The sequence below is a fragment of the Hyla sarda genome, unplaced genomic scaffold, assembly GCF_029499605.1.
Source record: "Hyla sarda isolate aHylSar1 unplaced genomic scaffold, aHylSar1.hap1 scaffold_1247, whole genome shotgun sequence".
Taxonomy (NCBI): Eukaryota; Metazoa; Chordata; class Amphibia; order Anura; family Hylidae; genus Hyla; species Hyla sarda.
Window position 1 is genome coordinate 1 of NW_026607868.1, and position 18,557 is coordinate 18,557.

The window sequence follows — 18,557 nt, forward strand, 5'->3', positions numbered from 1 at the left end:
GTATCACACCATATAGCGGTATATTCCCCAGAGTATATGAATGTAGTGATATATATATATATTATCTTATGAGGATATACATTGTATCACACCATATAGCGGTATATTCCCCAGAGTATAGGATGTAGTGATTATATATATCTATATGAGGATACTACATTGTATCACACCATATAGCGGTATATTCCCCAGAGTATATGATGTAGTGATATATATATATATATGAGGATATACATTGTATCACACCATATAGCGGTATATTCCCCAGAGTATATGATGTAGTGATATATATAATATGAGGATATACATTGTATCACACCATATAGCGGTATATTCCCCAGAGTATATGATGTAGTGATATATATATATATGAGGATATACATTGTATCACACCATATAGCGGTATATTCCCCAGAGTATATGATGTAGTGATATATATATATGAGGATATACATTGTATCACACCATATAGCGGTATATTCCCCAGAGTATATGATGTAGTGATTATATATATGAGGATATACATTGTATCACACCATATAGCGGTATATTCCCCAGAGTATATGATGTAGTGATTATATATATGAGGATATCACATTGTATCACACCATATAAGCGGTATATTCCCCAGAGTTATATGATGTAGTGATTATATATATAAGGATATACATTGTATCACACCATATAGCGGTATATTCCCCAGAGTATATGATGTAGTGATATATATATGAGGATATACATTGTATCACACCATATAGCGGTATATTCCCCAGAGTATATGATGTAGTGATTATATATATGAGGATACACATTGTATCACACCATATAGCGGTATATTCCCCAGAGTATATGATGTAGTGATATATATATATGAGGATATACATTGTATCACACCATATAGCGGTATATTCCCCAGAGTATATGATGTAGTGATTATATATATGAGGATATACATTGTATCACACCATATAGAGGTATATTCCCCAGAGTATATGATGTAGTGATATATATATATGAGGATATACATTGTATCACACCATATAGCGGTATATTCCCCAGAGTATATGATGTAGTGATATATATATATATGAGGATATACATTGTATCACACCATATAGCGGTATATTCCCCAGAGTATATGATGTAGTGATTATATATATGAGGAATATACATTGTATCACACCATATAGCGGTATATTCCCCAGAGTATATGATGTAGTGATTATATATATATGAGGATATACATTGTATCACACCATATAGCGGTATATTCCCCAGAGTATATGATGTAGTGATTATATATATGAGGATACACATTGTATCACACCATATAGCGGTATATTCCCCAGAGTATATGATGTAGTGATATATATATATATATATATGAGGATATACATTGTATCACACCATATAGCGGTATATTCCCCAGAGTATATGATGTAGTGATTATATATATATGAGGATACACATTGTATCACACCATATAGCGGTATATTCCCCAGAGTACATGATGTAGTGATATATATATGAGGATACACATTGTATCACACCATATAGCGGTATATTCCCCAGAGTATATGATGTAGTGATATATATATGAGGATATACATTGTCTCACACCATATAGCGGTATATTCCCCAGAGTATATGATGTAGTGATATATATATATATATGAGGATATACATTGTATCACACCATATAGCAGTATATTCCCCAGAGTACATGATGTAGTGATATATATATATATGAGGATACACATTGTATCACACCATATAGCGGTATATTCCCCAGAGTATATGATGTAGTGATTATATATATGAGGATATACATTGTCTCACACCATATAGCGGTATATTCCCCAGAGTATATGATGTAGTGATATATATATATATATATATATATATGAGGATATACATTGTATCACACCATATAGCAGTATATTCCCCAGAGTATATGATGTAGTGATATATATATATATATATATAAGGATACACATTGTATCACACCATATAGCAGTATATTCCCCAGAGTACATGATGTAGTGATATATATATATATATATATGAGGATACACATTGTATCACACCATATAGCGGTATATTCCCCAGAGTATATGATGTAGTGATTATATATATGAGGATATACATTGTATCATACCATATAGCGGTATATTCCCCAGAGTATATGATGTAGTGATATATATATGAGGATATACATTGTATCACACCATATAGCGGTATATTCCCCAGAGTATATGATGTAGTGATATATATATATATATATGAGGATATACATTGTATCACACCATATAGCGGTATATTCCCCAGAGTATATGATGTAGTGATATATATATATGAGGATATACATTGTATACCACCATATAGCGGTATATTCCCCATAGTATATGATGTAGTGATATATATATGAGGATATACATTGTATCACACCATATAGCGGTATATTCCCCAGAGTATATGATGTAGTGATTATATATATGAGGATACACATTGTATCACACCATATAGCGGTATATTCCCCAGAGTATATGATGTAGTGATATATATATATATATATGAGGATATACATTGTATCACACCATATAGCGGTATATTCCCCAGAGTATATGATGTAGTGATTATATATATATGAGGATACACATTGTATCACACCATATAGCGGTATATTCCCCAGAGTACATGATGTAGTGATATATATATGAGGATACACATTGTATCACACCATATAGCGGTATATTCCCCAGAGTATATGATGTAGTGATATATATATGAGGATATACATTGTCTCACACCATATAGCGGTATATTCCCCAGAGTATATGATGTAGTGATATATATATATATATGAGGATATACATTGTATCACACCATATAGCAGTATATTCCCCAGAGTACATGATGTAGTGATATATATATATATGAGGATACACATTGTATCACACCATATAGCGGTATATTCCCCAGAGTATATGATGTAGTGATTATATATATGAGGATATACATTGTCTCACACCATATAGCGGTATATTCCCCAGAGTATATGATGTAGTGATATATATATATATATATATATGAGGATATACATTGTATCACACCATATAGCGGTATATTCCCCAGAGTATATGATGTAGTGATATATATATGAGGATATACATTGTATCACACCATATAGCGGTATATTCCCCAGAGTATATGATGTAGTGATATATATATATATATATAAGGATACACATTGTATCACACCATATAGCAGTATATTCCCCAGAGTACATGATGTAGTGATATATATATATATATATATATGAGGATACACATTGTATCACACCATATAGCGGTATATTCCCCAGAGTATATGATGTAGTGATTATATATATGAGGATATACATTGTATCATACCATATAGCGGTATATTCCCCAGAGTATATGATGTAGTGATATATATATGAGGATATACATTGTATCACACCATATAGCGGTATATTCCCCAGAGTATATGATGTAGTGATATATATATATATATATATATGAGGATATACATTGTATCACACCATATAGCGGTATATTCCCCAGAGTATATGATGTAGTGATATATATATATGAGGATATACATTGTATACCACCATATAGCGGTATATTCCCCATAGTATATGATGTAGTGATATATATATGAGGATATACATTGTATCACACCATATAGCGGTATATTCCCCAGAGTATATGATGTAGTGATTATATATATGAGGATACACATTGTATCACACCATATAGCGGTATATTCCCCAGAGTATATGATGTAGTGATATATATATATATATATGAGGATATACATTGTATCACACCATATAGCGGTATATTCCCCAGAGTATATGATGTAGTGATTATATATATATGAGGATACACATTGTATCACACCATATAGCGGTATATTCCCCAGAGTACATGATGTAGTGATATATATATGAGGATACACATTGTATCACACCATATAGCGGTATATTCCCCAGAGTATATGATGTAGTGATATATATATATGAGGATATACATTGTATCACACCATATAGCGGTATATTCCCCAGAGTATATGATGTAGTGATATATATATATATATGAGGATATACATTGTATCACACCATATAGCAGTATATTCCCCAGAGTATATGATGTAGTGATATATATATGAGGATATACATTGTATCACACCATATAGCGGTATATTCCCCAGAGTACATGATGTAGTGATATATATATATATGAGGATATACATTGTCTCACACCATATAGCGGTATATTCCCCAGAGTATATGATGTAGTGATTATATATATGAGGATATACATTGTCTCATACCATATAGCGGTATATTCCCCAGAGTATATGATGTAGTGATATATATATATATATATATATATATGAGGATATACATTGTATCACACCATATAGCAGTATATTCCCCAGAGTATATGATGTAGTGATATATATATGAGGATACACATTGTATCACACCATATAGCGGTATATTCCCCAGAGTATATGATGTAGTGATATATATATGAGGATACACATTGTATCACACCATATAGCGGTATATTCCCCATAGTATATGATGTAGTGATTATATATATGAGGATACACATTGTATCATACCATATAGCGGTATATTCCCCAGAGTATATGATGTAGTGATATATATATATATGAGGATATACATTGTATCACACCATATAGCGGTATATTCCCCAGAGTATATGATGTAGTGATATATATATATATGAGGATACACATTGTATCACACCATATAGCGGTATATTCCCCAGAGTATATGATGTAGTGATTATATATATGAGGATACACATTGTATCACACCATATAGCAGTATATTCCCCAGAGTACATGATGTAGTGATATATATATATATATATATGAGGATACACATTGTATCACACCATATAGCGGTATATTCCCCAGAGTATATGATGTAGTGATTATATATATGAGGATATACATTGTATCACACCATATAGCGGTATATTCCCCAGAGTATATGATGTAGTGATATATATATGAGGATATACATTGTATCACACCATATAGCGGTATATTCCCCAGAGTATATGATGTAGTGATATATATATATATATGAGGATATACATTGTATCACACCATATAGCGGTATATTCCCCAGAGTATATGATGTAGTGATTATATATATATGAGGATATACATTGTATCACACCATATAGCGGTATATTCCCCAGAGTATATGATGTAGTGATATATATATATGAGGATACACATTGTATCACACCATATAGCGGTATATTCCCAGAGTATATGATGTAGTGATTATATATATGAGGATACACATTGTATCACACCATATAGCGGTATATTCCCCAGAGTATATGATGTAGTGATATATATATATGAGGATACACATTGTATCACACCATATAGCGGTATATTCCCCATAGTATATGATGTAGTGATATATATATATGAGAATATACATTGTATCACACCATATAGCGGTATATTCCCCATAGTATATGATGTAGTGATATATATATGAGGATATACATTGTATCACACCATATAGCGGTATATTCCCCAGAGTATATGATGTAGTGATATATATATATGAGGATATACATTGTATCACACCATATAGCGGTATATTCCCCAGAGTATATGATGTAGTGATATATATATATATGAGGATATACATTGTATCACACCATATAGCGGTATATTCCCCATAGTATATGATGTAGTGATATATATATATATATGAGGATATACATTGTATCACACCATATAGCGGTATATTCCCCAGAGTATATAGCGCTCACTCACTTGTAGCTCAGGATGTAGCCCGCACGGGTCTGACTGATCCGGATAAGAAAGTCTCCAGGTTCTTTATCCTCCAGAAGATTCTCTGCGTCCCTAAAAAAGGGCAAAGTAACAGTATAGTGTGATCAGCGGCCGATCCTCCTCCCATACCGCCCCCCTCCTCCTCCCATACCGCCCCCTCCTCCTCCCATACCGCCCCCTCCTCCTCCCATACCGCCCCCCTCCTCCTCCCATACCGCCCCCTCCTCCTCCCATACCGACACCCACCATCCTCCTCCCCATACCGCCCCCTCCTCCTCCCATACCGACACCCACCATCCTCCTCCCATACCGACACCCACCATCCTCCTCCATACCGACACCCACCATCCTCCTCCCATACCGACACCCACCATCCTCCTCCCATACCGCCCCCTCCTCCTCCCCATACCGCCCCCCTCCTCCTCTCCATACCGACACCCACCATCCTCCTCCCATACCGACACCCACCATCCTCCTCCCATACCGCCCCCTCCTCCTCCCATACCGCCCCCTCCTCCTCCCATACCGACACCCACCATCCTCCTCCCATACCGACACCCACCATCCTCCTCCCATACCGACACCCACCATCCTCCTCCCATACCGACACCCACCATCCTCCTCCTCCTCCCATACCGCCCCCTCCTCCTCCCATACCGCCCCCTCCTCCTCCCATACCGACACCCACCATCCTCCTCCCATACCGCCCCCTCCTCCTCCTCCTCCCATACCGACACCCCACCATCCTCCTCCCATACCGACACCCACCATCCTCCTCCTCCTCCCATACCGACACCCCACCATCCTCCTCCCATACCGCCCCCCTCCTCCTCCCATACCGCCCCCTCCTCCTCCCATTACCGACACCCACCATCCTCCTCCCATACCGACACCCACCATCCTCCTCCCATACCGCCCCCCTCCTCCTCCTCCTCCCATACCGACACCCACCATCCTCCTCCTCCTCCCATACCGACACCCACCATCCTCCTCCTCCTCCTCCCATACCGCCCCCTCCTCCTCCCATACCGACACCCACCATCCTCCTCCCATACCGACACCCACCATCCTCCTCCCATACCGACACCCACCATCCTCCTCCCATACCGACACCCACCATCCTCCTCCTCCTCCCATACAGACACCCACCATCCTCCCTCCTCCTCCCATACCGCCCCCTCCTCTTCCCATACCGCCCCCCCTCCTCGTCCTCCTCCTCCCATACCCAACCCCCCCCCTATCCTCCTCCCATACCGCCCCCCCCTCCTCGTCCTCCTCCTCCCATACCAACCCCCCCACGGTCCTCCTCCTCCCATACCAACACCCCCCATCCTCCCATACCGACACCCACCATCCTCCTCCTCCTCCCATACCGACTCCCCCCCTCCTCCTCCCATACCGCCCCCCTCCTCCTCCCATACCGAAACCCACCATCCTCCTACCATACCGACACCCACCATCCTCCTCCCATACCGCCCCCTCCTCCTCCCATACCGCCACCCACCATCCTCCTCCTCCTCCCATACCGCCCCCTTCTCTTCCCATACTGCCCCCCCTCCTCATCCTCCTCCTCCCATACCCAACCCCCCCCTATCCTCCTCCCATACCGCCCCCCCTCCTCGTCCTCCTCCTCCCATACCAACCCCCCCACGGTCCTCCTCCTCCCATACCGCCCCCCCTCCTCGTCCTCCTCCTCCCATACCAACCCCCCCACGGTCCTCCTCCTCCCATACCAACACCCCCCATCCTCCCATACCGACACCCACCATCCTCCTCCTCCTCCCAATACCGACCCCCCCTCCTCCCATACCGCCCCCTCCTCCTCCCATACCGAAACCCACCATCCTCCTACCATACCGACACCCACCATCCTCCTCCCATACCGCCCCCCTCTTCCTCCCATACCGACCCCCTCCTCCTCCCATACCGACCCCCCCCAATACTCTTCCTCCCATACCGCCCCCCTCCTCCTCCCATACCGCCCCCTCCTCCTCCCATACCGACCCCCCCAATACTCTTCCTCCCATACCGACACCCACCATGCTCCTCCCATACCGACACCCACCATCCTCCTCCTCCTCCTCCCATACCGCCCCCTCTTCCTCCCATACCGACCCCCCCCAATACTCTTCCTCCCATACCGACACCCACCATCCTCCTCCCATACCGCCCCCCCTCCTCCCATACCGCCCCCCCCCTCCTCCCATAACGCCCCCCCCCCTCCTCCTCCTCCCATACCGACCCCCCCCCCCACCATCCTCCTCGCATACCCGACCCCCCCCCCACCATCCTCCTCGCATACCGACCCCCCCCATCCTCCTCCCATAGCCTTATACCTATCTCTATCTTATATGAAGGATAGTCTTATACCTATCTCTATCTTATATGAAGGATAGCCTTATACCTATCTCTATCTTATATGAAGGATAGTCTTATACCTATCCCTATCTTATATGAAGGATAGCCTTATACCTATCTCTATCTTATATGAAGGATAGTCTTATACCTATCCCTATCTTATATGAAGGATAGCCTTATACCTATCTCTATCTTATATGAAGGATAGTCTTATACCTATCCCTATCTTATATGAAGGATAGCCTTATACCTACCCCTATCTTATATGAAGGATAGCCTCTATACCTACCCCTATCTTATATGAAGGATAGCCTTATGCTATCCCTATCTTATATGAAGGATAGCCTTATACCTATCCCTATCTTATATGAAGGATAGCCTTATACCTATCTCTATCTTATATGAAGGATAGCCTTATACCTATCCCTATCTTATATGAAGGATAGCCTTATGCCTACCTCTATCTTATATGAAGGATAGCCTTATACCTATCCCTATCTTATATGAAGGATAGCCTTATACCTATCTCTATCTTATATGAAGGATAGCCTTATGCCTATCTCTATCTTATATGAAGGATATCCTTATACCTATCTCTATCTTATATGAAGGATAGCCTTATACCTATCTCTATCTTATATGAAGGATAGCCTTATACCTATCTCTATCTTATATGAAGGATAGTCTTATACCTATCTCTATCTTATATGAAGGATAGCCTTATACCTATCCCTATCTTATATGAAGGAGCCTTATACCTATCTCTATCTTATATGAAGGATAGCCTTATACCTATCCCTATCTTATATGAAGGATAGCCTTATACCTATCCCTATCTTATATGAAGGATAGTCTTATATCTATCTCTATCTTATATGAAGGATAGCCTTATACCTATCTCTATCTTATATGAAGGATAGCCTTATGCCTATCCCTATCTTATATGAAGGATAGCATTATACCTATCTCTATCTTATATGAAGGATAGCCTTATACCTATCTCTATCTTATATGAAGGATAGTCTTATACCTATCTCTATCTTATATGGAGGATAGCCTTATACCTATCCCTATCTTATATGAAGGATAGCCTTATGCCTATCCCTATCTTATATGAAGGATAGCCTTATGCCTATCTCTATCTTATATGAAGGATAGCCTTATACCTATCCCTATCTTATATGAAGGATAGCCTTATGCCTATCTCTATCTTATATGAAGGATAGCCTTATACCTACCCCTATCTTATATGAAGGATAGCCTTATACCTATACCTATCTCATATGAAGGATAGCCTTATACCTATCTCTATCTTATATGAAGGATAGCCTTATACCTATCTCTATCTTATATGAAGGATAGTCTTATACCTATCTCTATCTTATATGAAGGATAGCCTTATACCTATCTCTATCTTATATGAAGGATAGCCTTATACCTATCCCTATCTTATATGAAGGAGCCTTATACCTATCTCTATCTTATATGAAGGATAGCCTTATACCTATCTCTATCTTATATGAAGGATAGCCTTATACCTATCTCTATCTTATATGAAGGATAGCCTTATACCTATCTCTATCTTATATGAAGGATAGCCTTATACCTATCTCTATCTTATATGAAGGATAGTCTTATACCTATCTCTATCTTATATGAAGGATAGCCTTATACCTATCTCTATCTTATATGAAGGATAGCCTTATGCCTATCTATATCTTATATGAAGGATAGTCTTATACCTATCTCTATCTTATATGAAGGATAGCCTTATGCCTATCTCTATCTTATATGAAGGATATCCTTATGCCTATCTATATCTTATATGAAGGATAGCCTTATACCTATCTCTATCTTATATGAAGGATATCCTTATGCCTATCTATATCTTATATGAAGGATAGCCTTATACCTATCTCTATCTTATATGAAGGATCGCCTTATACCTATCTCTATCTTATATGAAGGATAGCCTTATACCTATCCCTATCTTATATGAAGGATAGCCTTATGCCTATCCCATGCATCCACTACTCTCACACCACTTACATGACTATCCTCCACCTCAGGAGTACCCATCATACCCTCTCTGGTGCCCACGAATGATCAGAGGTTGGCGTTACCTGCGTGAGATCATGCCATGCAGCCATGGAGGGAAGACGCCGCCATCCTGCACCTTCTTGGCCTGAGTCTCCTTGAACCAGAGCAGAGTTTTCCGCCGCTGCATCAGTTTGTTCTCCCCGTCCTCACGACAGATTGAGGGAACGCGGGGACGCACCGCGGGGTTGTCAAAGGGAGAAAGCTGCAACCAAAGATGTCACATGGTGTAAGAGGTCACATGGTATATATAAGAGGTCACATGGTATATATAACAGGTCACATGGTGTAAGAGGTCACATGGTATATATAACAGATCACATGGTGTAAGAGGTCACATGGTATATATAACAGGTCACACGGTGTAAGAGGTCACATGGTATATATAACAGATCACATGGTGTAAGAGGTCACATGGTATATATAACAGGTCACACGGTATAACAGGTCACACGGTATATATAACAGGTCACACGGTATATATAACAGGTCACACGGTATATATAACAGGTCACACGGTATATATAAGAGGTCACACGGTATATATAAGAGGTCACACGGTATATATAAGAGGTCACACGGTATATATAAGAGGTCACACGGTATATATAAGAGGTCACACGGTATATATAAGAGGTCACACGGTCTAACAGGTCACACGGTCTAACAGGTCACACGGTCTAACAGGTCACACGGTATATATAACAGGTCACACGGTCTAACAGGTCACACGGTATAACAGGTCACACGGTATATATAACAGGTCACACGGTCTAACAGGTCACACGGTATAACAGGTCACACGGTATATATAACAGGTCACACGGTATAACAGGCCACACGGTCTAACAGGTCACATGGTATATATAACAGGTCACACGGTATAACAGGTCACACGGTATATATAACAGGTCACACGGTATAACAGGTCACACGGTATATATAACAGGTCACACGGTATAACAGGCCACACGGTCTAACAGGTCACATGGTATATATAACAGGTCACACGGTCTAACAGGTCACACGGTATATATAACAGGTCACACGGTCTAACAGGTCACACGGTATAACAGGTCACACGGTATATATAACAGGTCACACGGTATATATAACAGGTCACACGGTATATATAACAGGTCACACGGTCTAACAGGTCACACGGTCTAACAGGTCACACGGTATATATAACAGGTCACACGGTATAACAGGTCACACGGTATAACAGGTCACACGGTATATATAACAGGTCACACGGTATATATAAGAGGTCACACGGTATATATAAGAGGTCACACGGTATATATAACAGGTCACACGGTATATATAAGAGGTCACACGGTCTAACAGGTCACACGGTCTAACAGGTCACACGGTATATATAACAGGTCACACGGTATATATAACAGGTCACACGGTATATATAACAGGCCACACGGTATAACAGGTCACACGGTATATATAACAGGCCACACGATATATATAACAGGTCACACGGTCTAACAGGTCACACGGTCTAACAGGTCACACGGTATAACAGGTCACACGGTCTAACAGGTCACACGGTATATATAACAGGTCACACGGTCTAACAGGTCACACGGTCTAACAGGTCACACGGTATATATAACAGGTCACACGGTATATATAACAGGTCACACGGTATAACAGGTCACACGGTATATATAACAGGTCACACGGTATAACAGGTCACACGGTATATATAACAGGTCACACGGTATAACAGGTCACACGGTCCAACAGGTCACACGGTATATATAACAGGTCACACGGTATATATAACAGGTCACACGGTCTAACAGGTCACACGGTATATATAACAGGTCACACGGTATATATAACAGGTCACACGGTATAACAGGTCACACGGTATATATAACAGGTCACACGGTATAACAGGTCACACGGTATATATAACAGGTCACACGGTATAACAGGTCACACGGTATATATAACAGGTCACACGGTATATATAACAGACCGTGTGACCTGTTATACCGTGTGACCTGTTATATATACCGTGTGACCTGTTATATATACCGTGTGACCTGTTATATATACCGTGTGACCTGTTATACCGTGTGACCTGTTATACCGTGTGACCTGTTATACCGTGTGACCTGTTATATATACCGTGTGACCTGTTATACCGTGTGACCTGTTATATATACCGTGTGACCTGTTAGACCGTGTGACCTGTTAGACCGTGTGACCTGTTATATATACCGTGTGACCTGTTAGACCGTGTGACCTGTTATACCGTGTGACCTAACAGGTCACACGGTCTAACAGGTCACACGGTCTAACAGGTCACACGGTCTAACAGGTCACACGGTCTAACAGGTCACACGGTCTAACAGGTCACACGGTATAACAGGTCACACGGTATATATAACAGGTCACACGGTATAACAGGTCACACGGTCTAACAGGTCACACGGTCTAACAGGTCACACGGTATATATAACAGGTCACATGGTATAAGAGGTCACACGGTATATATAACAGGTCACACGGTCTAACAGGTCACACGGTATATATAACAGGTCACATGGTATAACAGGTCACACGGTATATATAACAGGTCACACGGTATATATAACAGGTCACACGGTATAACAGGCCACATGGTCTAACAGGTCACACGGTATATATAACAGGTTACACGGTATATATAACAGGTCACATGGTATAACAGGTCACACGATATATATAACAGGTCACACGATATATATAACAGGTCACACGGTATATATAACAGGTCACACGATATATATAACAGGTCACACGATATATATAACAGGTCACACGGTATATATAACAGGTCACACGGTATATATAACAGGTCACACGGTATATATAACAGGTCACACGGTATATATAACAGGTCACACGGTATATATAACAGGTCACACGGTATATATAACAGGTCACACGGTATATATAACAGGTCACACGGTATATATAACAGGTCACACGGTATATATAACAGGTCACACGGTATATATAACAGGTCACACGGTATATATAACAGGTCACACGGTCTAACAGGTCACACGGTATATATAACAGGTCACACGGTATAACAGGTCACACGGTATATATAACAGGTCACACGGTATATATAACAGGTCACACGGTATAACAGGTCACACGGTATAACAGGCCACACGGTCTAACAGGTCACATGGTATATATAACAGGTCACACGGTCTAACAGGTCACACGGTATATATAACAGGTCACACGGTATAACAGGTCACACGGTCTAACAGGTCACACGGTATATATAACAGGTCACACGGTATATATAACAGGTCACACGGTATATATAACAGGTCACACGGTCTAACAGGTCACACGGTATATATAACAGGTCACACGGTATATATAACAGGTCACACGGTATATATAACCGGTCACACGGTCTAACAGGTCACACGGTCTAACAGGCCACACGGTCTAACAGGTCACACGGTATATATAACAGGTCACACGGTCTAACAGGTCACACGGTCTAACAGGTCACACGGTCTAACAGGTCACACGGTCTAACAGGTCACACGGTATAACAGGTCACATGGTCTAACAGGTCACATGGTATATATAACAGGCCACACGGTCTAACAGGTCACACGGTATATATAACAGGTCACACGGTATATATAACAGGCCACACGGTATATATAACAGGCCACACGATATATATAACAGGTCACACGGTCTAACAGGTCACACGGTATAACAGGTCACACGGTATATATAACAGGTCACACGGTATATATAACAGGTCACATGGTATATATAACAGGTCACACGGTATATATAACAGGTCACACGGTATATATAACAGGTCACACGGTATATATAACAGGTCACACGGTCTAACAGGTCACACGGTCTAACAGGTCACATGGTATATATAACAGGTCACACGGTATAACAGGTCACACGGTATAACAGGTCACACGGTCTAACAGGTCACATGGTATATATAACAGGTCACACGGTATATATAACAGGTCACACGGTATATATAACAGGTCACACGGTATATATAACAGGTCACACGGTCTAACAGGTCACACGGTATAACAGGCCACACGGTCTAACAGGTCACATGGTATATATAACAGGTCACACGGTCTAACAGGTCACACGGTCTAACAGGTCACATGGTATATATAACAGGTCACACGGTATAACAGGCCACACGGTCTAACAGGTCACACGGTATATATAACAGGTCACACGGTCTAACAGGTCACACGGTCTAACAGGTCACACTGTATAACAGGCCACACGGTATATATAACAGGCCACACGGTATAACAGGTCACACGGTATAACAGGCCACACGGTATATATAACAGGTCACACGGTATATATAACAGGCCACACGGTATAACAGGTCACACGGTCTAACAGGTCACACGGTATAACAGGTCACACGGTCTAACAGGTCACATGGTATATATAACAGGTCACACGGTCTAACAGGTCACACGGTCTAACAGGTCACATGGTATATATAACAGGCCACACGGTCTAACAGGCCACACGGTATATATAACAGGTCACACGGTATATATAACAGGTCACACGGTATATATAACAGGTCACACGGTATATATAACAGGCCACACGGTCTAACAGGTCACACGGTCTAACAGGCCACACGGTCTAACAGGTCACATGGTATATATAACAGGTCACACGGTATATATAACAGGTCACACGGTATATATAACAGGTCACACGGTATAACAGGCCACACGGTCTAACAGGTCACACGGTATATATAACAGGTCACACGGTCTAACAGGCCACACGGTCTAACAGGCCACACGGTATATATAACAGGCCACACGGTCTAACAGGTCACACGGTCTAACAGGCCACACGGTCTAACAGGCCACACGGTCTAACAGGTCACACGGTATAACAGGTCACACGGTCTAAGAGGTCACACGGTCTAAGAGGCCACACGGTCTAACAGGTCACACGGTATAAGAGGTCACACGGTCTAACAGGTCACACGGTATATATAACAGGTCACACGGTATAACAGGTCACACGGTCTAACAGGTCACACGGTCTAACAGGTCACACGGTATAACAGGTCACACGGTCTAACAGGTCACACGGTATAACAGGTCACACGGTATATATAACAGGTCACACGGTATATATAACAGGTCACACGGTATAACAGGTCACACGGTATAACAGGTCACACGGTATATATAACAGGTCACACGGTATATATAACAGGTCACACGGTATATATAACAGGTCACACGGTCTAACAGGTCACACGGTCTAACAGGTCACACGGTCTAACAGGTCACACGGTCTAACAGGTCACACGGTATAACAGGTCACACGGTCTAACAGGTCACACGGTATATATAACAGGTCACACGGTCTAACAGGTCACACGGTATAACAGGTCACACGGTCTAACAGGTCACACGGTATAACAGGTCACACGGTATAACAGGTCACACGGTATATATAACAGGTCACACGGTATAACAGGTCACACGGTATATATAACAGGTCACACGGTATAACAGGTCACACGGTATAACAGGTCACACGGTCTAACAGGTCACACGGTCTAACAGGTCACACGGTATAACAGGTCACACGGTATAACAGGTCACACGGTATAACAGGTCACACGGTCTAACAGGTCACACGGTCTAACAGGTCACACGGTATATATAACAGGTCACACGGTATATATAACAGGTCACATGGTCTAACAGGTCACACGGTCTAACAGGTCACACGGTATATATAACAGGTCACACGGTATAACAGGTCACACGGTATAACAGGCCACACGGTCTAACAGGCCACACGGTATAACAGGTCACATGGTATATATAACAGGTCACACTGTATAACAGGTCACACGGTCTAACAGGTCACACGGTATAACAGGTCACACGGTATATATAACAGGTCACACGGTCTAACAGGTCACACGGTATAACAGGTCACACGGTATATATAACAGGTCACACGGTCTAACAGGTCACACGGTATAACAGGTCACACGGTATAACAGGTCACACGGTATAACAGGTCACACGGTCTAACAGGTCACACGGTATATATAACAGGTCACACGGTATATATAACAGGTCACACGGTATATATAACAGGTCACACGGTCTAACAGGTCACACGGTCTAACAGGTCACACGGTCTAACAGGTCACACGGTATATATAACAGGTCACACGGTATATATAACAGGTCACACGGTATATATAACAGGTCACACGGTCTAACAGGTCACACGGTCTAACAGGTCACACGGTCTAACAGGTCACACTGTATAACAGGTCACACGGTCTAACAGGTCACACGGTATATATAACAGGTCACACGGTATATATAACAGGTCACACGGTATAACAGGTCACACGGTATATATAACAGGTCACACGGTATATATAACAGGTCACACGGTATAACAGGTCACACGGTATATATAACAGGTCACACGGTCTAACAGGTCACACGGTATATATAACAGGTCACACGGTCTAACAGGTCACACGGTATATATAACAGGTCACACGGTCTAACAGGTCACACGGTCTAACAGGTCACACGGTCTAACAGGTCACACGGTCTAACAGGTCACACGGTATATATAACAGGTCACACGGTCTAACAGGCCACACGGTCTAACAGGTCACACGGTATATATAACAGGTCACACGGTATAACAGGCCACACGGTCTAACAGGTCACACGGTATATATAACAGGCCACACGGTCTAACAGGTCACACGGTATAACAGGTCACACGGTATAACAGGTCACACAGTATATATAACAGGTCACACGGTATAACAGGTCACACGGTATATATAACAGGTCACACGGTATAACAGGTCACACGGTATATATAACAGGTCACACGGTATAACAGGTCACACGGTATATATAACAGGTCACACGGTATATATAACAGGTCACACGGTATAACAGGTCACACGGTATATATAACAGGTCACACGGTATATATAACAGGTCACACGGTATATATAACAGGTCACACGGTATATATAACAGGTCACACGGTATATATAACAGGTCACACGGTATATATAACAGGTCACACGGTGTAACAGGTCACACGGTCTAACAGGTCACACGGTATAACAGGTCACACGGTCTAACAGGTCACACGGTATAACAGGTCACACGGTATAACAGGTCACACGGTATAACAGGTCACATGGTCTAACAGGTCACACGGTCTAACAGGTCACACGGTATATATAACAGGTCACACGGTATAACAGGTCACACGGTATAACAGGTCACACGGTATAACAGGTCACACGGTATATATAACAGGTCACACGGTCTAACAGGTCACACGGTATAACAGGTCACACGGTATAACAGGTCACACGGTATATATAACAGGTCACACGGTATAACAGGTCACACGGTATATATAACAGGTCACACGGTATAACAGGTCACACGGTATAACAGGTCACACGGTATAACAGGTCACATGGTATATATAACAGGTCACACGGTCTAACAGGTCACACGGTCTAACAGGTCACATGGTATATATAACAGGTCACACGGTCTAACAGGTCACACGGTATATATAACAGGTCACACGGTATAACAGGTCACACGGTATATATAACAGGTCACACGGTATATATAACAGGTCACACGGTCTAACAGGTCACACGGTATATATAACAGGTCACACGGTATATATAACAGGTCACACGGTATATATAACAGGTCACATGGTATATATAACAGGTCACACGGTCTAACAGGTCACATGGTATATATAACAGGTCACACGGTCTAACAGGTCACACGGTATATATAACAGGTCACACGGTATAACAGGTCACATGGTATATATAACAGGTCACATGGTCTAACAGGTCACATGGTATATATAACAGGTCACACGGTCTAACAGGTCACACGGTATATATAACAGGTCACACGGTATAACAGGTCACACGGTATATATAACAGGTCACACGGTCTAACAGGTCACACGGTATATATAACAGGTCACATGGTCTAACAGGTCACATGGTATATATAACAGGTCACACGGTATATATAACAGGTCACACGGTCTAACAGGTCACACGGTATAACAGGTCACACGGTCTAAC

General features: G+C 41.8%; 1 protein-coding gene across 2 annotated transcripts in view; it reads right to left on the reverse strand.

Moving 5' to 3' along the window:
- Positions 1–5,869: 5,869 nt before the first annotated feature.
- The window catches only part of LOC130303812 (unconventional myosin-X-like), a gene marked incomplete at both ends in the record, with an annotated part of 94,776 nt that continues 82,088 nt past the window's right edge, over positions 5,870–18,557 (reverse strand). For both annotated transcript variants that reach the window (XM_056551859.1, XM_056551858.1), the window contains 2 exon segments: positions 5,870–5,959; positions 10,369–10,547. In XM_056551859.1, coding sequence (XP_056407834.1) covers positions 5,870–5,959; positions 10,369–10,547 — 269 coding nt within the window.